Here is a 25,810-nt window from a genome sequence, read left to right as displayed (position 1 = left end):
CGTCATTTAAAAGTGATTTATTGTGAGAGAAACAAAACTTAATCAGCTCGTTACTTGTTTTTGCCAGGATAACACTTAAACCTTTATGAACGCAGTATGTGGCCACGTACTCACCCATCAGTGTGAAAAATCAGTGAACAGCAAACTGGAAAGACTATTCATTTTGCCATCTCACCATGCCACAGCTCACCTCCCCAGTCCCTCTTGAAGCACAGGATAGATAAAGACTGCCTGAGCTGAGCCCTGGGCTGCCAATGGGAGTTGGGACATTGGTTGAATTATGGCCGATGATGTTTGTCGTGACAGAAGAAGGCCTGGCCAGACAGTGATATAAGAACACAGCTGCTAGTCTGTCAGCTCAGTTTGAGTGACATTTGAAAATTGATAAAAAAACCGAAAATGCTTCCACATTAAAAATTAATAAAGTGACTGCCCTGCTGTTCCTCCTGCAGTTTGTTCCCATCTCCTTTTACACAGGAACCTGGGAAAAGAAAAGATCTTTAATGGGTTATAATGGGATGCAGATGAAAAATTGGAAGCATGTGGTGCTGAGAGAACCTGGCTTTCATTCATGTTACAGCCTGAAAAAAAAATGATGAGATGTTTCTTTTTTAGCTGTTTTGTGTTTTTGTATTTAAATGTAATTTGTCTCTAACATCTGTTTTTTGTCTCTCTTCTTTCTACATCTCTATCTCTTTTCTCATCCCTTTCTTCCCCTCTTCATCTCCTTATCTCTTTCTGACTCTCCCCTATCTCCTCACTTCTCTTCTTTTTCTTCCTCTCCCTCCTCCTCTTTTATTCCATCTCTTTTATTCTCCCATTTCTTCTCCAACTGCCCCATTCCCCCCTTTCTGACTTCTCTTTTTCTCTCTCTCTTTGGCTGCCCCCCCCCTCCTCTGTCATCCTTCTCCTTCTTTCTCTGCAGGCTGCCAGGTACAAGATGGCGATGCTGCCCGTGGCTGGCGCTGTGATCGGTGGGGTCGTGGGGGGCCCTCTGGGGCTGCTGGCGGGATTCAAGGTGGCAGGAGTGGCGGCGGCTGTGAGCGGAGGGCTGCTGGGATACGCCGGGGGCAACCTGCTGCAGAAGAGCCGGCGCGCCAAGGTGGACACGCAGCTGCAGCAACTGTCTACCAGCTGCCCTGAGCTCTGTAAGCAGGAGGACAAGAAGAAGCAGTGAGCGGAGGAGAGGAGAGGAGAGGGTCTGGGGGAGGCGAGGGGATAGCGGGTCCCATTTGTGTGTCTCGCTTTCCCGTTCCACCTCTTTGTCAAATCAGCTCCCATCTTTACCTCTCGTCTCCATTCCCTTTTCATCCGATCCTTTGCCCCTTTACAGGGATTCCGTAACACATGGTCACGAAAGGGCCTGGAATTCACTGTAACTGAGTTTTGAAAAAGAAATGGAGTGGGAATTGGACTTGGCTTTGTGCAACATGAGTTGACAGCAGCTCTCCACTGTCAGCCTCTCTCCACTTGTCCCCCAGTGCTGCACAGATTCAGCCCGATCAGAGAGTGACACCAAGGATTCACTGAACCACTCGGCAAGGGGAAGAGTTTGCCTTGTTTTTTAGGTGTCTAGCTCCCTAACCCCTGGAAACATCACAACTATGAGTCAATGCAAGACCTCTTATTGTCCTCCGGGAGCAGAAAGAATATAGACAGGAATCTGAATGACTTTGCCAAAGATGCTATTCAAATACATTTCCTGTGCCTGTTCTAATTGTTCCAAACACACAAGTTGCCGTAAAATCATCAGGCCCGTCCCTACGGCCTCTCATCTAAAGTTGGAATGGAATGGATGGCTTGCAGGTACCCCTTGGGCTCGCCTGGCGGAAGTACTGGTGAGCCCCGCTCATGAGAGTGGTCTTATCTGACAAAGGCATTTCCTGCCTCACTGAGCGCTGGAGTGCAGCTTGAAACTCTCTACGTGGAAAGCAGAAGCAGCCTGCTAAGGTGCAGGATGAATTACAAGCATCGGTGCTCCAGGGTACCTAAAATTGATAATGTCGTAAGATCTGAAGAAAGGAGTGTCTTTTGGTTCAGTGTAAAGATACAGGAGGTTGCAGGACTTTAGCTGGTCCCTGAATTTCCCCCTATATAAAAAACGGTAGTAATGTACTCAGGGGACAGTCGGGAGTAGATATCGCATGGAGGTAATACAAAGGTTAAAACATTTCACTGAAAAGCACATAATATATGAAATTCTACAAGGAAGGATTGTGAGCTTATAGTGTCAGGTTTTGTAGCTTGGGAGAGGGAATTTTACAATACAGTGGCCTTGTGCAATATACACTTACTTTATTGAATCAGTTGATGCTGAAGAGAATGATTTAAGAGAAAAAGTGTCTGACATATGAATGGGTAATTGGGAGTCATGTGACTCAGGTGGCACTTTTATTTGAAGAAGGCGTGTGCCAGGCTGAGCCGACGACGAGCTCCAAGTTAAACTGTCTCCCAGGTGTTTGCATTGGTCTTTGCATTTTTTCACACTGGTTGCCAAATTTCAAGTGATTGAAATAAATGAAAGCAACACGTACAAGTAATTGTCCCTGTCTATAAATGGTAAAATGCCTACTTAACACCTAAAAAAAAATGTCCTGCCTGGGTCCTGGTTTTGGCTAAGGCCTAGAGCAAATCCAAGGACCTGTGTGTCCTTGACTAGCTGCAAACTCAAAGTAGTGTTGTGCTGGTTTGCTGTTGTTGAGTGGGCTGATGCGTTTGGGTTCTGGCAGACAAGAATGCCACCATCAGCTGAGACATTTGTGAATCTGTCACTGAATTTGCATTGAAGGTTAGATACACTGCAAGCCTTGGGTCGGTTTTCTCTACAAGACTGTTAAGCTGCGAACAGCTCGGGGGGGAATGAAACCCTGCAGCAGTTTCCTGTCCTGCTGCAAGGCCTCGTCTCGGCTCATGCACAGAACTGAGCTGGGGAGCTGAGCAGCTGAGCGTTTCCCGCGCATGCCTGGGCTGCAGTTCCTACACTTTACCACTGGGGGACCGAGTGCGAGTGCCTCCACTGACACTGATGGCCTTCAGTCGGAGCACTCCGACACAAGAGAACGGGCAAGGCCAGGGTGCATTGTGTTGATGCAAGTGCATGAGCTGTGAAAAAAGGACTTTCTATCATTCTGTTTACAGCAGGACTAGGTGGCTGCTACAGATATCAGATGCAGAGGCTTGAGAGTCTGAATTCTTTGAACTCCCTTGGGGTTGGGTACCACAGCTATCAGGAAATGTGCCAACATCTGCTACTTGGGTCCTTCAAATTGTAGCTGATTCTAATATCCCAGATTCCTGCTGCCCTGCCCATGTGCAGTGAGAAGACCTGGCACATATTCAGCTGTGCAGAGAGAGGGATGCACAGTTCTGTCTCCAGTGTGTTTTTCATAAACCAAATTGTGAACACCTGGAGACGAAGTGTACTTTCACCACTCAAATTATATAATTGGTGTCACTTGTGTAATTTTCAATAAAATGTAGGAGAAACTGATGTCAACAGATTTTCGTAGCCATAAAGCAGCAACTACTGGAGTGGATTAGATTTATTCTGTTTGGAAGCATTTAAGATAAAGACCCTCTTCTATGTCATGCTGTTGCCTATTTTAAACGGGAAGACAGGTTAACTAGACAGAATCCTTTTTGCCTGTGCTGTACTGATTTATTTAAGGATTAGATCAAAACCCCACAGCAAAGCATGGCAAAATGCTGCAGTCTTTAAATGATCAGAGGCAGACAAACCTCTGATTACTTTCAGATGACATAGCAGTGCTCTGTCAACAACGAAGAGGACAGAAGCTGAAACAATAATTTGCAAACAGATCATTTTAAATTTCTTCACAGGAAAACTGGGGATGGTTCTTTTTTATCAGGGTGAATATTATTTTTCATTTCTGAATAATTGCATTTGTAAGTCTTTGCCTGTCTTAAATCCAGTACAATATTCACTGCAGTGGTTAAGGTACACTTGTAAGCACAGATCACACAGTACCACCTTGTGCCCGACTATTGTAATAGCAGGGATAATCTGTCAAAGGCTGTGGTAAGGTCTTTGTACTTGCCCTGACAATCGTGGGTTCCTCAAAATGATTCACCAATAGATTTTTATAGTATCAGAATGAGCAGGCTTTCATGCAAAGTGCAACTGAGGAGAAGGCAGCAGTAGCCTTTTTTGCTTGGTAATTTTTGTCATGCAGTGTTGAGGTCCTGCTGGTAATAGTGTTGTTATAAAACATTACAGGGTAGTAAGAGATGAGAAGCAAGTCTTAGGTTTACCGTTGCTTGTGCTCTTCCTCAAAGTGTGGTAAATTGTAAAATTGTACATGATGCAAGGACCCAAACTCTCTTTAAGGAATCCCTGGATAAGCAGTTGCTCCTGTTGATCTGTTGCTCGATCGCGGAAGCCATCTGGACAGCTCAGCGACGGTTTCAACAGCACAGCGGACCCTCTGTTCAGTCATCTGTCTCTCTTACCGAGTGATAATGCAGGCTTTTCTGAAAAGGAACAGATTTATGGCAGCCTGAATCTCTTTCATTGTGTTGAATTGTGTTTTGTTGTTTTTTTCAAGTTTAAAATGTGGAATTGTGTACAATCACAAGTTTTCAAAGTGGTTTTTAAGACACCTTCAACTACTTTAGACACGGAGAACCGTTAAATATGTTGTGTTTAGAGAACAATCAAGTAATTGGCAGATGAGACCGAAGACTCTGAAAACCGCAGGAGCCTGTAGGCCTCTGGGGACAAGTGTGGTGCAGATCGTAAGCTCTGTGGCTACGCAAGCTCCAGTCTTAGAAGCACAGTACCACTCAGGGATTTTTTTTTACTATCTCCTATGAAGCAGTGGTAAAAACCCTAGCTGGCTTCAATAGAAACTCTGTAAGAAGGCCCCAAAGACAAGACAAAGAAGCCATTTTAAAGGGAAACACTGTCCTTCAGGCCAGTACATTTATTTAGTCACAATGTGGCATGATTACAGTGTGGTTGCATACTTAACTGTCAAACTGTGACTTTAACAGTGGCTGGCTGGGTGGGTGTGGTGTTTGAGAATACAAGTACGTACCAAAAGAAGTTCGTGTTTTAGGTCATAAACAGGTTTGCAGCTGCGGAGTGAAAAGTATTCTCACATAAGTGAAGGAGGCATATTCTTTCATATGCTACAGCTCCTCTCCATTGCTACAGTATTTCATTTGATTAGTTTTCCAGATTTTGTGTTCCTTCTGATTAGTGTGCATTTCTGGCCACAATGATAAATGGAGACCAATTTATAAAGTTTCATGATGAATACTAGACCTGTTCAAACTGTTCTCCATTTATAGACAGAACATTCTGCAGTCACAGGCACAGAGCCTCTGTGGTAGTGTGATGAGAGCTGTGGTCAACAGCCTTCCTTTGAGAGGGATGAAGGCAAATTTGGCCTTTTCATTTAGCTGCACAGTATTCCAAATGGTTATCGGTTATTTATTTGATACCAAGTACAAATCGAAGTCAGAATAGCTTCCCTGAATTAGGTTGTATAATGAAGTACGATAGTAGTATAATAGTAGTCTAGTCCTAATCTTAATCAAGAACTTTTGCCAACACATACCATATAAGAATCATTAAAATAATCATTTAGTCCTGGTTGGAGCATGAATTGAAAGAGCCAAAGTTGGCAAGCTCTGCATGTGCACTGAGGAACTCCCACTATTCTTACTGGAGATAAAAAAGTGACTGATGTAGGGAAACAAGTGGACATCACTGTATGTGGTATACAAATAGTACGCACCCAAGATATGTTGACAGTACATAACCTTATTGTTAGCAATAACCCCCCCGTGCAGAAGAATGTGTTACAGAGCGGGAAAAAAGCAGTGCTACTTTACAGTGCTTGATTTACAGGATCTCAAACAGTGAACACCCCCCCCCTTCACTATCACACAGGGAATGGCCTATTACACTTTCTCCCTAAGCTCTGAGCAAGACATCTCTAATTTATCTTAGAACAAAATGGTGTGAATCAAGCACAGGCAACTCTTACACTCAAGGACTGAGTTCCTACAAGTATTTTAATTAGCAACTGACATAAGACCTGTAACAAAACATGTGATCGAACATTTTATTCATGTAATGACTTCCATTAAGGAGAAGTGAAATTAAATCCAAAGGACTGATGCCACCATCTTATGGTTTTATATAATTTATGATTTGCTGTCCAATTGTTCAATAATAATGCACTTTAGAGAACAAGACAGGATATTAAGTTTTTGACCATATCAGGCACAAAAACATAGCTCAGGAATGGTGGAAAAAAATCTTTTTAAATGTTAAGGTGCATGTCTTTAGAAATGTGATTAGATCATCAATGGAGAGCCGTGACTTAAGTAAGCTGGAAAGCCCCTTTATGAAGGCAACTTTTGATGTACCACACAGAGCCGGTATGGTAGCACCATATTATACATGTTGATGTAAGAGCGGAACAAAGCACTGCTGTGTTTTAAATGTGCTGCAGAGACCACACTGCTGTTTCTGCGCCAGTCACGTCACGGAGGCTAAGTCCCAGTGACCTCAGGACACTGCACTGTCGGTGTTCTTAATCATTAGTCACAAGGCCTGCCTTCCCCTCACGTTGCAGGTTTCTAAACGTTTACCCTCCGAGTACAGGTTTCCTTTTGAACACCTCCCCATCTGTCTGCCGACTCCAAAAAGGCATCTTGCATTCTGGTGCAGGTTGATTCACGGGCGATCAGATGGCATAGTGAATGGTTTCACGTATGTGTATGTATGTGCAGATATATGCAAGAGGTCCTCATTTTCAGCAGGTTTTTATTTTATAACACTATTGTGCCACGCCCACACATATGAGCGCACAGACTGTTATAGGGCATGTTCTGCATCATGCTATTCTCTAGTGAGCCAATAGTGTTAGAAATCGTGCAGTGATCAGTGCCTGAATGTAATGCAATGAAAACATGGTTTTGTTGGTGTAGCTGCAAAACATATTCCTTCGCGTATGACTCTCTTTTGTGTTATTACATAAACAACTTGACCGGAGCAATAAATGGACGAATAAAGAGATCTTGTAAAAGGTTTTATTTTTTTGCATTTCCTTTCCCCTCATGTTTTTTTTTAAAGAAATGACGTCTCCCCCCATCCCCTCCCACACCCACGCCTGTGGAATGAACTGCAGTGAGCGGAGCTGCAGTTCTGCAGAAGGACTTATACACACGTGACGTCCACATTCTCACCCTGGACATATGAAAATGAATAACTCACTTCAGACAGGAGAGCTGGAACTGACACCCAAAGATCAGAATCGCACTGGGTTTTAAATAAAACGGCAATATTTTTTAATTTAACGAGGACAACTCATCCATCTGCAGAGTCTCGTATGAGTTGTAGAAAACGTCTAAGGGCGAACCCAAAGGAAAAAACAAAATTGCTTTTTTTCTTAGCTACTGCATAGAAAGACCCACTAAGCACAGACATATTTACAAGCTCCAAAAATAAAAATAAAAACATTTTTTGTCCGTCCCACCCTCCCCCCCACCCCCAAGAGAGAAATGTTTTCTCCGTTTTATCCAAAATAAAAATTGTACACGCAAGAGTTATGAAAATATAGGTTATTCCTGGTGCCGTTGGGTCTGGTTGCTCGTCCACAAGACTCGTGATGGTTCCGGCTGCACTCGCCTGTTGCCTGTCCTGCCCGCTGTCTCAGACTGCTGCTACAGCTCGTCCCGGTCCCTGAGGATGGTGTATCTGGTCTCGCTGGGTGCCAGCTTCTGGAAGGAGCTCTCTGGGGGGCTGCTGGGCATTTCTTTCTTCTCCTCCTGCAAATTCACCAAGCCAGATTAACCGATTAACCCCGGAGAGCTATCCCGCATGGCCCAGGAGCCCTGGTGGTGCCGCAGTCTCTGGCTGTGCTCACTGTCAGGGCTGTCACAGCAGGCGTTCCGCTGCAGGGACCCTCACACCGTAGACCGAGCTTCCGTTTGCACAGGGCTCCGATACGTGGGACACGGCTGTGGTAACCTGCCCAGTGCCTCACAGATTTTTTCCAACGCTTTGCTGTATACTAATGTAAGCCGGATCACTCAGATCACTTTTGAACATTATGAGTAAAACTTCTGGTGAGCCACATGTACAGTACCTTTTCCCTGCCCTGTACTGAAAACAGATTTAGAAAGAGTTCAAATGCTGCTCTGGACAAGAATGCACTGTATAAAAATTAAAAACTGATTCAAGCTGCGAATGTAGGCAAACGGGAGCTTTAACTCATAATGAATTGGCAAACGTGGAGTGAACACAGAGGACAAGAGGGCAGTGTGTAGTTTCCTCTCCCTGCTGTGCAGATTCAGGGTTGAGCCTGGTTTACGCCAAGTTTCCACACTGGGCACAAGAAGTCCACCCTGTACAACAGTCCTGCCAGTGGGATATTTCACCCTGGCTACCCCGAGAGTCAACTTCAGAGGAAAGTTGAGTTAAATGTCTTAAATACATGCATAGTCCTCGTCTGTCAAATATCCTCAGGAGTGATCCTTGTACACTGTGTAAATGGCTCCACTGGCAGTTCTGCATTCCGCACAGGGAAGTCCGAGGCCACTGAGGTAGCAGTGCAAACGTCCTTTCTGCCGTGACAGAAAAACTGTTCGTGTGTTTTAGAACTTGTGTCAACTGCTGAGTTTTGGAGCCCCTCACTCAGGTGCGACAGCTGAAATGTAACCAAATGGACCAACACAGAAGGCAAAACTAATGTTCGTAGCGAAAGCGTTCGGATACATTATCATTCCCGCCTGCGTCAGTTCTGCATCCATTACTTGCCGGTTATGAGCTTTAAAGTGAAAAATAAGGGGGCAAATTGTTAATTTGAAGTTGCTGGCTATAGTATATTTTAGCTAGGGTTTTTCTGTAATCCAGGCCTAAGTGCAGAAAAAAAAAGGAAATCGGCAAGCAGATCAATTCCCAGCAGTAATTAGCACGGGTGATTAAGGGACCAGCTGGAACAGAAAGCAGCAGACATAGGGCTCCCTCAGGACCAGAGCGATCTCTGCCTTAGCCCTGTGCTTTCCTCCCTCTCTCCCAAACTCACCTGCCCCGGGGTGGTGTCTGTGGGGTCGGGTCCGTGGTGGAACTCTCGGTGCAGTTTCCCAGAGTGCAGGTCCAGAACAAACTGGCGGAGCTTACTAGGAACCCTGGGGAAAAAAGGAGCAGTCAGTCCGGCGCTGCCAGGAGCCCAGCTGGGGAGCGCACCGCCCAGAGGCCGGAGCACCTCCTCATTCACGGGAAGGGGCTTGAGAGCCGCCGACACAGCAGTGGTCTTCTGGATTCAGATCCGTCTGAGGCCTCTCATGCGGACCGTGTGTTGAGAGCCTAGCTCTTCTACAGCGCTGCATGGATATGTCCAGATGTGCTGGTGCACATCTGGCATTTTGGGCAGCTGCTGGGCTCGCGCCTCCTGCGACACACGGCTGCAGGCATCAAACAACCCGTTCCCAAACGGCAGCGCCAGTCAGGCAGCGCGTATCGACGCCAGGCCTCCGACAGCTCCTCCAGAGCAGCGGTAATTGCACGCGCAGCCCTGATAAACGCAGAGGGGAAGACAATCAATTTAAATTTCATCCCCCATCATCTGCTGTCACTAGCCGCAAAGAGCCAGCATACACAGATCTATTTTATCTAGCAAATGTCAAATGCGCTGTAATCGCCAAGATGAAAAGCACTTCCCCAGCCGGCTGAGGGAACTGAGCCGCGGGACTCTGAGCATTACCAGGTACAGGGACTGTACCGTCGCTTGAGCTGCAACAGCGCACTGCCTTGAGAAGGACCAGCATCTGTTGTGAAGACTTGGCATCATCTGGGCTTTTTGAAACAGTGGCAAAAAGAAAGAGGGAGATCCCAGCCAGAACACAACCTAGCTTGAGTGGTCCCACCATCTCAGAGCTTTGGAAACATCACTCAGGTGTTTCCCCTCAAAGAGAAAAGGAGCAGACTGGAGTCTGCGCCCAGTCTGCCATGGACAGGAGTATGGGGGGGTGGGGGGGCTTCTGTGTTTGGAGAATAATAAACTGATGAGAGAAGGGACCTCTCACATGAAAACAATTACACATTAATTCACTAAGGTTAAACAACAGCAGAATGCAAAGCAGCACAGAAAAGTACTTCAATAAAATAACATTCTTTGACCCGTGTGTGTTATGGCCTGCAGCGGTTACTTATATATTAAGGTCAGAGCGTTTCAAATCACTTGTGCAGATTTGTAAAAATCACGATTTCCTTCACAAGTCCAGTCTTTATTAAGCACGTGGAGCCAATTTAATTGAATCCAGTGTTTACAGGGAGAACCCAAGGCAGGTAGCGCCTGGAGTTTTGGGCTCATATTGTAATGAGGGTTTAATCACTAGGTGCTCAGCACTGGAAGATAACCCTTAGGGTTGCAGTTGTGCAGCCATGATTAAAAAACCTTACCGCGCGTAGGTTTGAAAGGGAAAATGCTGCTATTGCCTATTTAATTAAAAGTTTCTTTTAATTAAAAAAAAAGTATCAGATCTTGGAGCAAAGTACTTACGTCAAGTCGCTGAATTCTGGGAAGACGTACATGTGGCGGAAACTGTCGATGGCAATGACTGGACAGTCAGCTGGGGTTTTCTGAATGTGCAGCAGTGGGTGTCTGAACTTGTCACAGTCTGCGTGGAGGAAGTTAATGGAGCCTACAGCACAGACAGGAAGCAGGATAAGCAACAGGAAGTGCCACTTCATAGCATACCCTGACGTCCGTTGGATTATAGTGGACTGTGGGCATTTTCAAAAATATTCATGACAATTCACCCTGACTACACAAGTTCCACAGCGCTTTCTCCTATTATGATAGGTTTTACAAATTTATGAGACGCTTTCGGCTGAAACCAACTAGGAATATAACAGCTGTTATTCATCATTATTTTTTTCTACAAATACAAATAGGCACTCATGACATTTGCCGATAAAAATAGTGGCTGTAGTAGTAGAGGAGTTTAATGCCAGACGTACATGAACATTGGAATTGTTATTCATGTCGATCTCTCAGGACATACCAGTACAGCAGACGACACCACACAATGTAGACAGTACATTAAAAAATGGTACATAATAAATTGTAACAACCAGTAACTATAAATGTTGTAGAGAACAATAGACATGTGGTGGTGAAAAGAAAAACCTCAGATTCTTGTTTTAAATAGGACTGCTGAAAGAACTCAGGAATTGAATTCTTGACACTCAGCATTTTCAGTGGATAGAGAAACTCTACAGGCTAGCTCTGTGTCAAGATTAGTACAGGGAGCACCATGGAATCATCAAGAGAGAAGAACGCCTCATTATCCGATCATTTTCCTCTAGTTTATTATGCATTTGTCTGGAAATGCAAAGCGGAATTTTTAGGCCTTTTCTCTCTGAAAGATTCCAGCTTCCCTGGAACGTCCCTGGAAAAGGAATCGGCAGCTGGTGTCGTTTAATGTGCTACACCCCTGCTCCCTCTGGCTGCTCTCTGTCCGCCTCTCCCTGGAGGGGAGCACGCTGTACCTTTCTCGCTGATGAGCTGCCTCGCCACCTCTTGCTGGAACTTCTCCAAGCTCTCGTTGTCGTCCTTCATGTGGAAAAGGATGAGGAAGGGGATCCCCTCTTCTGTTAGCTCCTGGGCAGGGGGAGACAGGTCTTGTTAGCAGCCAGTTCCCACAATGCACCTGTGCCCCTGGCCCAGCCACGCTGAGTGACCGCACCAGCGATCCGTCAAACGCCCAGCCCTGCTCCCCCCCAACTGCAACGCCGCAACTGCCTCTTCTCTCACACCTGGGTTGAGTCCCCCATCCCGAGACACACTGCTCACCCTCACTAAGCTCCAGTGTTCCCAGCACTGCCTTTTCAGCCAAATGTTTACTCCCAAACATCTCACAACAGTGCCCACTCTTATGTACTAATGAAAACAACATTGGTACATTACATTAATGGAATTATTTTAAGATTCAGAAAAAAACCCATTTAAATGCCACATTTTCACCTTTAACAGGGGAGCCTGTCGTGACCTACAGTATATCTTTTGAAAGAAGCCACTGATTTGAAGAACAGTACAGAAAATGGCACTAGTCCGGGTGGTGTACTGCACATAAAACCGTCATGGCCCGAGATGGAGCGAGCCCAGCAGGTCCGAGCAGGCCCGAGCAGGCCCGAGCAGGCCCGAGCAGGCCCGAGCAGGCGGTGGCTGTGTTGCAGGGCTGTCTGGCTGACAGAGCGGCTGGGGGGCACGGGGCTCTCCGGTTGCTAGGCGAGGGGCCCAGCAGAGAGCCGGACTGGGATCCCAAACATGCCCCTGTGCAAACAGGGCCGGGGGCGCGGGGAGAGACTGACACGCACAGGACAAAAACTCAGCGGCCGCCCCCCGGGAACTCTCCCGGGACCCTGGGGCCAGGGCTCTGTGGGAAAAGTACACTCAGGGCCCTCCAGCCACGCCAACCGAGCCGAAATATCGGGAAGAACATTCACATGCAAATGAGCAAGTGGAAAACACTGCGCTACAAGAACTTTCAGTCAACTGAGAAGGGGCTGCCACATTTTTTTGTTTTGTCTCTGGCACTCCGCTCTGAGGGAGGAGCTGGCCAGCGACAGCGGCGCTGAGCCCAGGGTGGGGTGCTGGGAGCAGCAGTCAAGCCCGATACTTCTGCAGGCACAGACACCCTTCCAGCGGGGTCCCAGACTACTCCCCCCTCGTGCTGGCACGTTGCCCTGCTTCACGGAGACGTAGGCTACATTAAACCGGTCCTGGAGGGGGCGTGCAGTCATGTCTGGTTTTTGCCCCAGTGGAGTTCCTCACGGGCTGCTTGAGTTCAAATTCATTTTGATGGGCATTGCTGTGCGGATGACACTCGAATCCACGTCTGCACTAAACCCAACGTGGAAGTCGGTCCTTTCCGATTTCATAGCTGATGTAAAAGAATGAATGACACACAGTTGTTGGCATTCTAATGGTGGTAAGTGCCACAGGACAGCACTGAACGCACTCAGCTGCCAAGTGCCAGCAACAAGGCCTTCCTGTGCTGGATTTTAAAATCTTAATAAGTGAACAGTCTGGTTTTGGCTCATCAGGAAGGGCAAAGACAGATGTTCCATTCAAAGCTGTTTTTCCCTTAAGTTTTGCTTCAAGATCAATAGTGACTGTTGTTTTAGCGAAGAAAAGGCACAGATAAACACCAGAAGGCCAGTCTGAGATCAATGTCCAGATGGAGGAGAAGAAAAATACCAGCAGGGTCGTCTGCAAACAGGCCAGGGGGGAGGAAACACTTGATGAAGAGCACTGCAGGCGTGTGCTGTGTGGTTCATATTGGTGGTGAGGTATTGGGGTGCTCACTGTGAAGAGTTGCTATATAATCAAATCCTGGTGGCTGACGAACGTCGGAGGAAGGCGAAGGTGCTGTTACCTCTCCGTTCTCAAAGGTGATCTCGCGCACCAGGGGAACACATTTGTCTTGGGCCCAGGCGTACGCCAGATCGAAGTTGGTCAGGGAGCCCAGGTAGACCATGTCGGGGATGTTCTCCTGGAGCAGATTGGTGAAAGGAATAAACGAGTGAGAGTTAACGCGGGAGAGAACGGAGATAGTTTTTTTTGACAGGTGGGGGACAAATATGCCCGAAAGGTCCATCAGTGCCCTCTATGGCTCACTCTCCCGCTGGACAACATCTGCATGGGAGCAGACGAGCTGCAGATCGGCTGAGATGCCCGACGGTGTTGACAAAAGGGAAAGGGAGGTTTAACTACTCACCCCCGGAGGCTTATAAATCACGTTGTCACCGCTGAACCTCTCTGGCTTTGACACGTCTCTGTTTGACAGAAAGAGAGAGGAATAAGCTGGGGGTATTGAAATCGGATCGCTCTAAGGGAGAAAGGAATAGTGGATCATTTTAAAAAGAGCAAAGCAAGCTGCCGTGGACACACTGCAGGGTCGATGGGCTGTCTGAGGTTAAGGGTTCCCTTGGAGAACACACCAGCACTCTGAAGCATGCAAGCCTCAGCCCCCCGTCATCAATGCAAAGTTCAGGGCCGAACAGAGATAAGGTGTCTTTGTCGTGTTTGATTACTAATGAACAGGTCATCAAAATAAGTACTAAGCAAAGAAATTAAATAAGAAGCTGTCAGTTCTCTGCAGACCTAATAATTTAATTTAAACACTGTGAATGGCAGACGTAACTGGATGCAGGGAGGATGAGGGATGACTGTATCTGATGGTCTGTTAAAAGTCTGACTAGTGGGGAAAAAAAACAGAAAACATCTTGGAAACACATTTAAAAAAACAATGACTGAAAGCACTTAAAAGTGACCAGTGGTTGCATTTCACATGAGTTACAGACTAGAGGAAGCCATTGGTCTTGTCTTGCCTGTTTGGTAGTTAGTAGCTAAGTGATCCAAGGGTCTCCTCCAGCTGCTTCTTTAAAGAAGCCGTGGTACCAGCTTCTGCAACATGGCTGGGTAGCTTGTTCCACGCTACCACAGCCCTTTGTGTAAAGAAGCACCTTCCTGCTCCTGGTTTAAATGCACTCCCACATAGTTCCCACTTGTCTCCCCCGGTTCCTGTTTCAAGTCTGTAATACAAGTCCGCTGGGCCTTCGTATCAAATCACCTAGTAGTCTTCTGTGTTTGACACTAATTGAGCTCATGTACAGTCAGTAACCCCTGATAACTACAACAAAATTCGAATCCATGCAACACCTTTCTAATAGAAATACACTGTATTCCAAGTACAGTTAAATCAACAGACACGAACAGGGCTGATTTCCGAATGAACCAGGGTTCAGGGCATTACTGAGGCACTATTCTTTTGACGCCTCACAGGGGTCTGGAGGCTGTGAGTTTGTAGGGTAATGCCAGGGTTCGACCTGTGAACTGCAGCAGTGTAACAGCAGGAATTAAAACCTGCGGCAAAGGGACGGTTTCAAAAGGCCGAGAATCCTAACCTCACAGAACAGCTAGACCCATGCTTGATAGAAGAGTGTCCTTCAGATGGAACATTAAGCCTAGGCTTTAACGACTGATGGTCCGATCATCAGAGTTCCCATGGCACTGTTTCTGAGAGTATGGGGTGTGACCCCAGAAAGTTCTTGCCAAAATCCATGGCTGGGCTCATCTTGTATAGTCTTGTCTCCTTAAAGTAAACCCTTTCATTGAGTTGTTTCTCACTTCTCCACATAACGTGCTGTGTAGAGAGGCTGTCCTTCAGGTGGGGGCTGCGTTTCAGAGGTGAATACACTGAGGCCCATCCTATCTGAAAAATACTCTGGGATCTTTTGGGAAAATATATACATATATTTATATAAATATATAAAAATATATACATATTTGATATGTTATTATAGACATTATTATTAGACATTATGTAATGGACATTGCATAGGTTTCCTAATCTTGTACTATTTTATTTTCCCTTACTCCTGATCTGCCTGTGTGGGTTTACTCAAAGTAAGGACGCATGCGAGTGTGAAATTATACATAGTTAATGTATATGTACATACAAGTATCCCACTCCTGTGCTGTCAGGGGTCTTATTTCCATCCTAGCACAGACACTCGAAGCACACTGCCCTGTTTCAGCCAGTGCCAGGACACCTACCCATGAGCTGCCAGGAAGACACAGTCGTCCCTTAAAATATTTGCCACCTTCTCAAATGTCCGGTAGTTATCAGAGTCCTTCAGCTCAAAGTAGCCAATGATTGTCCGTTTACTTCGCTGTAAGAAGAAAAAATAAGCATCAGGACCAACCGACGGAGAACTGCTGGTAGCTCGTGAGCTACGTCCCTGCAGTGGAGCTGGTGGTGTGAGGTGTGTGAGGTGTGTGAGGTGTGTGAGGTGTGTGAGGTGTGTGAGGTGTGTGAGGTGTGTGAGGTGTGTCTTTGGGCACCCGGGGCAAGCTGGGCTTCCTCACATCAACGGCCTTGATCTCCTCCAGGCTCTGCAGCTCCCTCACGGGGTCCACCTTCTGCTGCCGGATGAAGTCCGCAATGGCCGACACCGACCTCTGACCTCGGTACTCCCTCTTCATCATCATGCCGTTCCGGAAGAGCTTCAGCGTGGGGTACTTGCTGATCCTGTAACGCTGAGCGATGTCGGCTGACGGGGAGAGAAAGAGGCAAAACGCAATAAGCTGGGAGCAATAAAGTGGGGTAGGGAAAAAATACACCCTGACGAAGCTATACAGCGCCTTTCACCAAGGCTATGGTCTGTGCAATACCCGTCAAAATGGTGGATACAGCCCTCCCCACACAGGATTCTTAAACTTGCTTCCAATCCATTTCACTGCAGGAATTTGGACCAGGTCAGCTCTTCAGCTGCTTGATGAATTATCAAGTATTTTAGATGCACTTCAGTCTTTGTTGTACTAAAAGACAGGCGCTGGAGTGAACTGAATGGTCACGCAGCGGGGAGAGTTTCTGCCCAGACTCTGAGCCCCCCCAAACCCTCACCGCCCCCCAGTCAGCCCTCACTGCCGGACCTGCAGACGACGAGCCCCCTCGCGGCTCTGACCACCTCTGCAGCTCGGCGTCCGTGCCGCTCCTCTCATTTTCAACTCTCTCTTCGAGTGCAATCAGCCCAACTTTCAAGCGGGCATAAATTACAGCTCCAGTCATATCGGTGCTGCATTTTGAAACGGGCACTGCTCCCTTTTTAATTGCAGCTTTACAATAAAGAGCTTAAAGGTCAGCAATTCAGTGTTTCATTATGCAAATCACACCAGAAGTGGCTGGCCATAAGATCATTAGTACAATGTGCTGCTCAGCTTGTAATTCCCGATTCATGTCTTATTAATGAGGCCCATTAGGCTATGAAGAGCAGCAGGGCACAGACACTGCAGTGACCATCTTCCACAGTCAGCCTGGTCCTGCTCGCGATTAAACAAGCCACCCTCGCTGCTCCTCCCTCAACCCCACGACTGCCAACAGCTCGACCGGGTGGAAGCCAGAGCCGCCGCCAGGGCAAACGGCAGGAAGTGAACACACGGGCCGAGCAGGCGCGGAGGAAACAGACGTCCTGGCAGGTCGTCACCCAGAACCAGCACAGACAGTAAGTAGACGGTCTTAGGCACGAGAGCTCCGGTGCCAACTCGATAGTTGGGGACAGGCTTATTTTTTAACGGAGTTTGAAATGTCTGTGCGATTGATTTGCGGCTGTGGAATGTCAGCTTCAGCACAGACACTGATGCATACAAAGCGGGGCTGCTCCAGCTGTCTGTGTGTCATCGCAGGAGCGCATTCAGATAAGACGACTTGACGAATTGATCACAGTGACCTTTGGGTGCCGACAGAGATTCTAATTGTGATTTTGGTCTTTAATTGCAGTTCGAAAGTTATCCACTTTTTGTCTTTCAATGGGGCCAACAGACGCAGGCTGCTCCCGGCTCAGGCAGTAGAATGAGGTTCTAGGAAGTACAGGCAAGGTGTGGAACTGGGTAACGGCAGGGGCTGCCACATACCAGAAATGTAATTCCAAGATATTGCGACAACCCGTTTTTAACTGCTTGATGTGCTTTACTGATAATGATTTCAATAAATAAATATTAAATAAATAAGCGTACCCAAACACTGCGAGGATCAGCAGTACACAAATGTTAGCACACGACAAACAATCATGCAGAAGCAGCTTATTGATCGAGTACAGGTCCTCCCAACCGCCTTTCCTCATCCTGGACTTTCTTATGGGCTTACGAACTGGACCAGAAAAAAAAAAGACAGAGAACGAGAAGGGTGGGGATTGATCCAGAGAGATCGTACAGGAGACTGGCCCAGTACAGATGGAGGAAGGGGTCAGACCACTAGAAACAAGACGGGCTTAAGAAGAGAGGGCCACTGGTCGAGCAAAAACAAGACTAAGAGACAGGATTGGTGCAGGACCAGTAGAGACAGGACTGTGTAAGGTAGGGAGAGAGAATCAACCCTGTACGGAGACCGCAATGAAAGACACCAGTGAGCTCACTCATCTCCGAGATGAAAGGCAGTGCCCAGAAGAGGGTGAAAAATTCTCCAAAGTCTCCTCTTTACTTCTCTCAGCAGGAGTGGGAGCAGCTCCCCCATGCCTCCCTGCTGGGAGTCTTTAAGCGGACTTGGACTACAGAGGGAAGTGCAGTTTTGTCATTAGCCATCAAACGCTGTGCAGGTCATCAATAATTCCGTTTAATTTGCTTTATCTCAAAGACTGTGGTCCAGCTGCAGATGCAAAGCCACTGTGTGCCTTTGTGTGTGTGCGCGTGTGCGCCTGGGCCTGGGCCTGGGCGTGCTGCTGTTCGAGAGGCTGTGCTTGAAATGTGCTGCATCTGAAGAGTAGCAGGGGCAGGTGTCGAAATGAATAGTGTCGGTGGGCCATTTCCGCAGCAACACTACTGAACACGCGGCAGCAATGACTAGATCCTGCCCATCTCTATGCCTGACCCCTCACTACCCTGCAGAGAGGACTGACAGTGCCACAGACCCTCATGGGCACTCAGGACATTACTGAAGAGACAGCACCACATACAAGGAAAAAAAATCACAATTTCTTTTAGTCCTTGCTGTGTGTGTCAAATCTGGCTTAAAAACAGAGTTTCATTTCATTTTCATATTACGGCCATATATCTGGTATTGGTTGGGGATTTATTTCATGTAGCTTTTAAGTTTGGATGGAGTGTACTTTAGCAAGATGGTGCAGCATTTTCATTAGACGTGTGCTAAACACAGCAGAATCACAGTCTGACATTAAGATGTACAATATATGGTCAGTTCTCAATTTACAGTTTCAATTTGTCCTTTTTTGTTTTGAATTGCCCCCAAAACATGTACTGTTTCTTAATTTAGGATGCCTTGAGGTCTCACTTGAACAGGCCTGGGCTACAGGCAGCTGTATATATATACTGCACATACCCAGTTGTCCCAGGGGGAAGGGAGCAAGACGCCAAGCTGCTATACAGAAAAAAAAGGACTTAAAAGCAAAGAATTTGTAAATATTGTTAGTTTAAGGGAACTCATCTCTTCACAAAGAAGAACAACCTTTTCAACCTAAAAAGCCTATAAATAAGTGTATAGAATTATTGGCGAAACCTAAGGAAAACCTGATTGGTAATGTGACTTAGAGATGAAGATAGCTATGCAGTGCACATGCACCTACAGGCACAGTGCTGCTGTTTTTCACACTGTTCATCACCGACCCGTAATGACAGTCTTGCCTTCACTTTTTACATGAAATGGACCAACACAAACAACCATTTGGTATAAAAATGACTTCTAACACATCTGCATAGATGTTTTATGGGTATAAATGTGTGTGACTATTCGGGAGTTTAGCCCTCTGGTTGGGAGTGGACTCAGAATGCTCCCTCCCCCCATTTCTGTGCATTTATAAGGGAGATTAGTTCTTAATTCCTTGTTTTTACTCAGGAACAGATCCGCAGTGTAGATTGAGAACTGCCTGTATACCAAACAATGTACGAACAAGATCAGCAGCTACCACAGCCAGCATGTGAGCTCACCAACCCCACCTTCGCTGAACCTCGCCCCTTCTCAGCAGGCCCTAATCCATTAGATCATGCGTCTCAGGAGTTGGCCCAACTGAGTCATTGAAGAAAAATGACTGATAATTTGAGAGCGCAAGCAGATGAGTGTAATTCACAGCCTGTAGGCTCCACTTGTATCGAAAAACTCCTTCATAGCCAAACACCTGAAGTACTGACAACACTGATGGAGTCACTGATAACCCTGCAGTGCCACCCAGGGAAACCAGGAGACTGTGAATCCTGCAGCCCTGTTGGGGTTGTAGCTCTCCACCTGCTGCCACAAAATCCCGACTAAGATTGCAAAACGTGTCCCTTGCCGTTGACCAGCAGGAAAAAGCCCTCGGCAAGACATTGCCCAGAGAAATTCAAATCCCGTGACCAGCAGAGGAATCCTGCTCTGTTGGGCCCCTGAGCAAGGCCCTTAACCCCAGCTGGTCCAAGGGCGCTGTATAAATGGCTGACCCTGCGCTCTGACCCAGAGCATCTCTCTCCCCGCCTGTGTGTCTCATGGAGAGCAAGCTGGGGTATGCGAAAAGACAAATTCCTAATGCAAGAAATTGTATATGGCTAATAAAGTGATCTTATCTCTCGCGTCCCCGTCCCCCCCAGCGCGGACAGAGGCCATGCGTGAGGCGAGCGTGTCGCGCGGGACTCACAGTGCTGGTCGCAGTCGACGCGTGCGAACACGACCTGTTTGGGGTCGGGGAACTCCTCCCGCACCACATTGGAGGCCTCCTCGAAGACGGGGTGCAGCATCTGACTGAACCGGCACCTGGGACACAGCACAAGCATGCAGGGAACACAGTTACACCACCCCCCGTGTTCACAGCTAAGCGCTGTATCAAATTCAAAAACAGGTACATTCATTCAATCCCCATCTTTTTCCTCTCTCCCCTCTCCGTTGTGCTTTCCTTTTAATCCTGTTCTTCATTTCTGACATTTTGTCATTCATCTGGCTTTATTATTTCCTCTACTCCTTGCCTTTTTACTTTCCTCTCATCTCTTCTGTCTGATCTGAAGTAAACGGACACAAGAAAAGTTACAAACAAGAAGAGACTATTCAACCCATCAAGTTCATTAGGTTGTCAGTAGCTAAGTGATCCAAGGAACCCTTCCAGTCATTTCTTGAAAGTAAAAGCTTCAACGACACAGCTGGGCTGCTTCTAAATACATTTCCTTTTAGTTTACATTTGAGTCCTCAGATTTGACTGTCAATTCTGATGACGTCCACAGGGTTGACACATAGTAAATTCCTGCAGGGGTTTTGAATACTTGACTCATGTCTCTTTGTTCAGGACTTTAATCTTGGAGGTTTTTTTCTGTTCAATAAATTATTTTAGTCTGTTTGAGGCTACTTTAGCCTTAACAAATGTAGGACATTTGTTTAAGCCTGGCAAACATACAGTTTACAGCTCATTAAATTACACTGTATTGGATAGCTCATTCCTTTTTACCTGTGCTTGCTATTTATTGATTTCCTTTTTCATTTTTTTTTTACCATTTTATAAAGTGCTTTCTTTCTCCTTAGATTTTCTTGATTTACTTAATAGTTTGGGCAAATTATTTACGTAATCTAATTGGTACAGGATTTCCATACTGGTTTGATAACCTGTCCCATTTTACGTCTCTTAATCTCTGTCTCATAATCTGCTTTCTTGAAATTATAAACTTTTGTTTTGCATTCTACCTGTTTCAAAGTATGCCTCAAAGCATCTTATTTTACAATCAAAGCTCCCTGTTTTTTTCACCTGTTTTCTTTACTCAATATTGTTTGAAAAGATCAATGCAGATATAGTCTTGTAGATGCTCCAAAGTGCTGAATAAGGAAACTGTCATAAACCATGTCTACCACATCAGTTTCAGGTGTTGACATCCTGATTGTCTTTTCCCAAACCATATGAGTAAAACTTAAACCTCCCATGAGGACCACTTCCTGCTTTACATATTATACATTTGAGATTTCATTATATAAGACTGAATTCAACCAATGTCTGAACTTGGTGTTCTATAGCATACTCTTAACACTACATACTTGGAATGTTTTTATAAGTCTTGAAGACTTGATTCCTTTAGTTTTAGTCTAGTTTTAAGACTTGATTCCTCTAGTTTTAATCCCTGTGCCAGACTGCTCTTTTAGATAATGCTCCAACTGTTGAATGTTTTATAATATCTTGGTATTCTTCACTATCACTGTGAGCCATGTTGCTGGGATTCTAATTACATTGTGATTACCTGCTAATGCAATAACTTCAGTTTCTTGCATTTTGTTCCTCATATTCAAAGCATTTAGGTTAAAGCACCTAAATACCGGGTCCTTTGACATTTTGCAGTCTACAAAGCTAAAGCCACCTTTCAATTCTTGATGAAATCAAATATAAAGGTGTTAATTATGCTTTTTTTGTTTGCAGTTTTAAAGAAATGGAGGGGGCCTAAATACTCACCAGTCCGCATAAAAATTCACTAAAGCAACACCAGCATTGTCTGGAAAGAAAAAAAATGACACGGTCAAAGTAATGAATACAGGATTGGTCTCTCAGTGGTCGAACAGCACACTAAGAAAACGTGTTGTTATTCTGGTGGGATCTGGTGGGCAGCACTGCCCACTGACCACAGACCAGGAAGTCTCATTCTGCTCGTTCTTTAGTCCTGCTGTCCATGAATATTCTTTTATCTGACAAACTCTATATAGCCACCAGCCATGTCACCCTGCAACTCACAACTGGCAGCCCACTGAAGCTCAGCAGGTGTGAGCCTGGTCTGTACCTGCATGGGAGAGCTCCTGGGAAAAACTAAGGTTGCTGCAGGAAGAGGTGTTAGTGGGACAAGTAGGGGACGCTCATCTTGCAGTCTGTGTGGGTCCTAATGTTCCAGTAGAGTGACTACTGGGGAATTAGTATACTGCAAAAGGCGCCACCCCTCAGCAGAGACGTAAAACCAAGGTCCTGACTCTATGCGGTCGTTGAAAATCCCAGGGTGTTTCTCAAAAAGAGTAGAGGTGTAACCCTGGTCTCCTGTCCAAATTTCCCATTGTCAGGTGGTGATGGAAGCACCATCACCACCTGAGCCACTCAGGAACCCTCTTCCCTGAATAAATTAACAGCCACCTGTGATGTCTGACAGGAAACGCGTATTCAACTCTTCATCCTGTAACACTCTTCCCTCACGTCAGCCAGTGCTTTTTCGATCTATGATCTCCAGGAGCTACGTGTGCAGTTCATTCACATTAAAAAAATACGATTCCCACCAATCTTACTGCTTTTGTGTGGTTCTTCGTCCTAAATGTCATTCGGTTTTACACATCTATAGTTTCAAAATATTTTTCATTGACCAGTGACCGACATTGCTGGTAATGGAGTGTGTGATCACTTCTGCCTTGCACAACAGTACTGTAACTTAACAAATAGTTGACAATATGTCCCGATACAAAACAAAAAGAAAAACCTGAAGGATTTCAAAGGTCTTTTTTATAGCTGGGGTTTCTGCACACCTCCATCTTATATCAGGCAAGTAACGCCAGTGTTATGCAGAACAGCAACGATGCATTGTAACTTCTCCGCAGGCCCATTTCACAGCACGGAATTCTGGGTCCTGCAGGAGGCTGGAGGAAAAGCGCTCCACAGGCGATCAATGGCGAAGTGGTCTGCTCTGAACCTCATGCATACCAGAGCTATACTTACTTAAGGTTTCGTCAATATTTCCGCTATCAAGAGTTGTTATTTCACTTCTCACAGGAGTATAGAGCCACGTTACCTGGAAACAAAAAGAAAACAGCATGCCATTAACTTTGCTCAGACGGAAAACACAACACAGTGTCCTCATGCGCTGCTCTTTGTATTTGAAAAGCATTTTGTTTGTCGCACACACACACACACACACACACACACACACACACACACACACACACACACACACACACACCAGGTAGTGGACAGGGCCACTGTGCATAAACAATACTTGAGAGAGTTTTGGGGATTGTCGGAGGCACAGCTTGTGATACAATGGAATGGCCATATCTACCCCTCCAGACAACTCTAAACTGTTTGCTGGATTCCAGAGTAAAATACACACATCAATCATACCCTAAAGGACACAGGGTAGAGGAAAAATATACTTTCGCGCCTCTTAAGGTAGGATGACGTTATGTAGCTGAGATTCTACTAAAGATATTAAATCTGGCCGAAGAACTAGGCTTAACATTTTGCAAAGAGGACGGAATGGGAATTCTATCACTCACAGTGTGGAGAGGAATTGTTTGCATTAAAATGTCATATACATGTCAGCACCAGGACACTGGTTTAGAATTCCTGCTCTAGAGGGAACAGTTCCACTTTCTGGTCCACTAATACCACACCAGAGAGCATCCTGTCACACACTAATGTACATTTTCTAATCAGACACAAGGGTATTACTCAGACCCTCTAGCCTCACTACAGCTTCATTCTCACTTAAACGGTGGTAACTGCAGAAAACCTAACACCACGGTTTTGAATAATTCTAAAATAATTCCCTTTTTTAGCATCGGTTTATCTGTATTTTTTAAATCCCTGTTCATCATTCTTCAGTTAAAACAAGTCACATAGTTACTCTTTGGTCCAGAGTTCATCCTGATTTCGGGGGGGGGGCCTTGACCGCTGTAATGCTGGTCTCCACATATACAGCCGATGAACTGGAGCAAGGGTGCCACAGCAGTGTCTACAGTAGGGACTCAAACCCGCAACCTATCAGTCATGAGTCTTTCAATGTCCTAGGCCCTGACATTCTTTCACTGCTACAGGATTATCTCCACAAACACTCACACTGCTAAAAATTACAGATTGACACGAACATTCAAAATCCAGTAGCTCTTTATCGTTACACAACTCTCATTATTGTTAACAATAACAAATATTGCTCTCCATAACAAAGTAAAGAAATGTAATATGGACAAAACCCACCAATCTGTTTTCCCGACAATGACAGGAAACTGGAGCATCTGGAGAAAAGCCATGGGATCACGGGAGAACGTACAAACTCCACACAGACAGCACCCCAGGACTGAAATTGAACCCAGGAACCCAGGACTGCGAAGGAGCAGCTGTTAACTGCTCCACCGCAGTGTTGCCCGGTAACATTTCAATTATACTCATAACTGACAGACAATATGCTGACGCAGCTTTTCGATTGAGAATCGTACCGTGCTAGTTTGGCTCTGAACTGAGCCCGCAGTAAGAGGAGCAGGGATCTGCTGGGAATCACATCTCGAAGAACAACCTTCCCCCCCCTCATAGCTCAGGGCAGGGGCTGGCGCGGGATCAACTTTCAAACCCCATTCTCAAGCACAATCTGTGACCTCATCTCCTCCGAGCAGTATTCTTCCAAAACTCTTCCCCTAACTAGCAGTAAAATCGCAATGATAGCATTGCATAGAAAGGGATTCCTCTGCTGCACTGCTCATGGAGCTAAACCTCTTAGTCTGGCTCCTAATCCAGAGCGCCATGCAGCAGCAACACACACCTGGAGCTCTCCGGCTCCTGTCCGCCCGCCCTGTCCCCTCCTCCGCCCCCTCTCTCGCGACAGGAGGGGAGGAGAGCGGGGCTGTGCCCCTGGGGGGCTGCACGGGCAGCAGTAACAGCCCCTGAAGTCTCCTTTGAAAGCTGCCAATCAGATGCTCTCTGAGGGCCTGACAGTCCCCAATGTGCAGTAATGAACCGCAGGCACCGAAAAACAAGCCGCTCTGCACTCTAAACATAGACCAGGGAGAATAAGGCGGCGTTACCACAAGGCCTCTCTCTCTCCTAACGCGGGGAATAGGAGCCGATACGCAAGTGAGAAACACCGGTTCCTGGAAAAACACAACGCTGAACCTGACAAACACTTTGAAGAGGGAGGGAATGAGAGGCATTGTGCACAAGAGATTTTTCCTGGCTGCTTTTTAAAAAGTAACCGCTCAAAGCAATTTCATGTTTTTTGGGGGCATTTTTATAATGGAAAACGTGCCAGGGAAGCACGAGGCGTACAGTTCTTTGAAAAAAAAAAGTCTTTGCTCCCTTTCGGATATTCTAAATTATTATGGATTTGCACCCCTGAATGTTACCAGAGCTTCATGTCTGAGTGAACTAATAACACCAAAGTTTGGCGCTTCTTTCTTTTATTCCATAAGGAGTCCTCCAACATTCAATGCCCCAGTATGAAAAAGTTAACGCCCCCTTAGGCTCAGTAACTGGTTGCACCACCTTAAGCTACAACAACTGCGACCAAACCCACTTCCTGTAAGTAGTCATCAGTCTCTCTCACTGCTGTGTAAGAATTCTGGCCCATTCCTT

The 25,810-nt window shown here is 46.1% G+C and overlaps 2 protein-coding genes across 8 annotated transcripts in view; one reads left to right on the top strand and one right to left on the bottom strand.

Annotated features, from left to right (window-relative positions):
- Nucleotides 1-7,063, top strand: part of stx17 (syntaxin 17) — a 31,689-nt gene extending 24,626 nt beyond the window's left edge. For 5 of the 7 annotated variants that reach the window (XM_088601419.1, XM_088601421.1, XM_088601420.1 and 2 more), the window contains one exon: nt 926-7,063. In XM_088601419.1, coding sequence (XP_088457545.1) covers nt 926-1,177 — 252 coding nt within the window. In that variant the 3' untranslated portion in view covers nt 1,178-7,063. The remainder of the gene's footprint in view (nt 1-925) is intronic. The other 2 variants (XR_015925715.1, XR_015925716.1) reach the window with 2 other exon arrangements.
- Nucleotides 7,052-25,810, bottom strand: part of erp44 (endoplasmic reticulum protein 44) — a 40,758-nt gene continuing 21,999 nt past the window's right edge. The window contains exons 2-12 of the mRNA XM_088601418.1: nt 23,186-23,258; nt 21,950-21,989; nt 20,165-20,280; nt 15,915-16,099; nt 15,603-15,718; nt 13,762-13,819; nt 13,420-13,536; nt 11,531-11,642; nt 10,539-10,680; nt 9,063-9,165; nt 7,052-7,803 (exon numbers count right to left, since the gene is read on the bottom strand). Coding sequence (XP_088457544.1) covers nt 7,699-7,803; nt 9,063-9,165; nt 10,539-10,680; nt 11,531-11,642; nt 13,420-13,536; nt 13,762-13,819; nt 15,603-15,718; nt 15,915-16,099; nt 20,165-20,280; nt 21,950-21,989; nt 23,186-23,258 — 1,167 coding nt within the window. The 3' untranslated portion in view covers nt 7,052-7,698. The remainder of the gene's footprint in view (nt 7,804-9,062; nt 9,166-10,538; nt 10,681-11,530; nt 11,643-13,419; nt 13,537-13,761; nt 13,820-15,602; nt 15,719-15,914; nt 16,100-20,164; nt 20,281-21,949; nt 21,990-23,185; nt 23,259-25,810) is intronic.

This window comes from Lepisosteus platostomus, chromosome 12 (assembly GCF_059453375.1).
Source record: "Lepisosteus platostomus isolate fLepPlt1 chromosome 12, fLepPlt1.hap1, whole genome shotgun sequence".
Taxonomy (NCBI): domain Eukaryota; kingdom Metazoa; phylum Chordata; class Actinopteri; order Semionotiformes; family Lepisosteidae; genus Lepisosteus; species Lepisosteus platostomus.
This window is presented reverse-complemented; position numbering and strand designations above follow the sequence as displayed.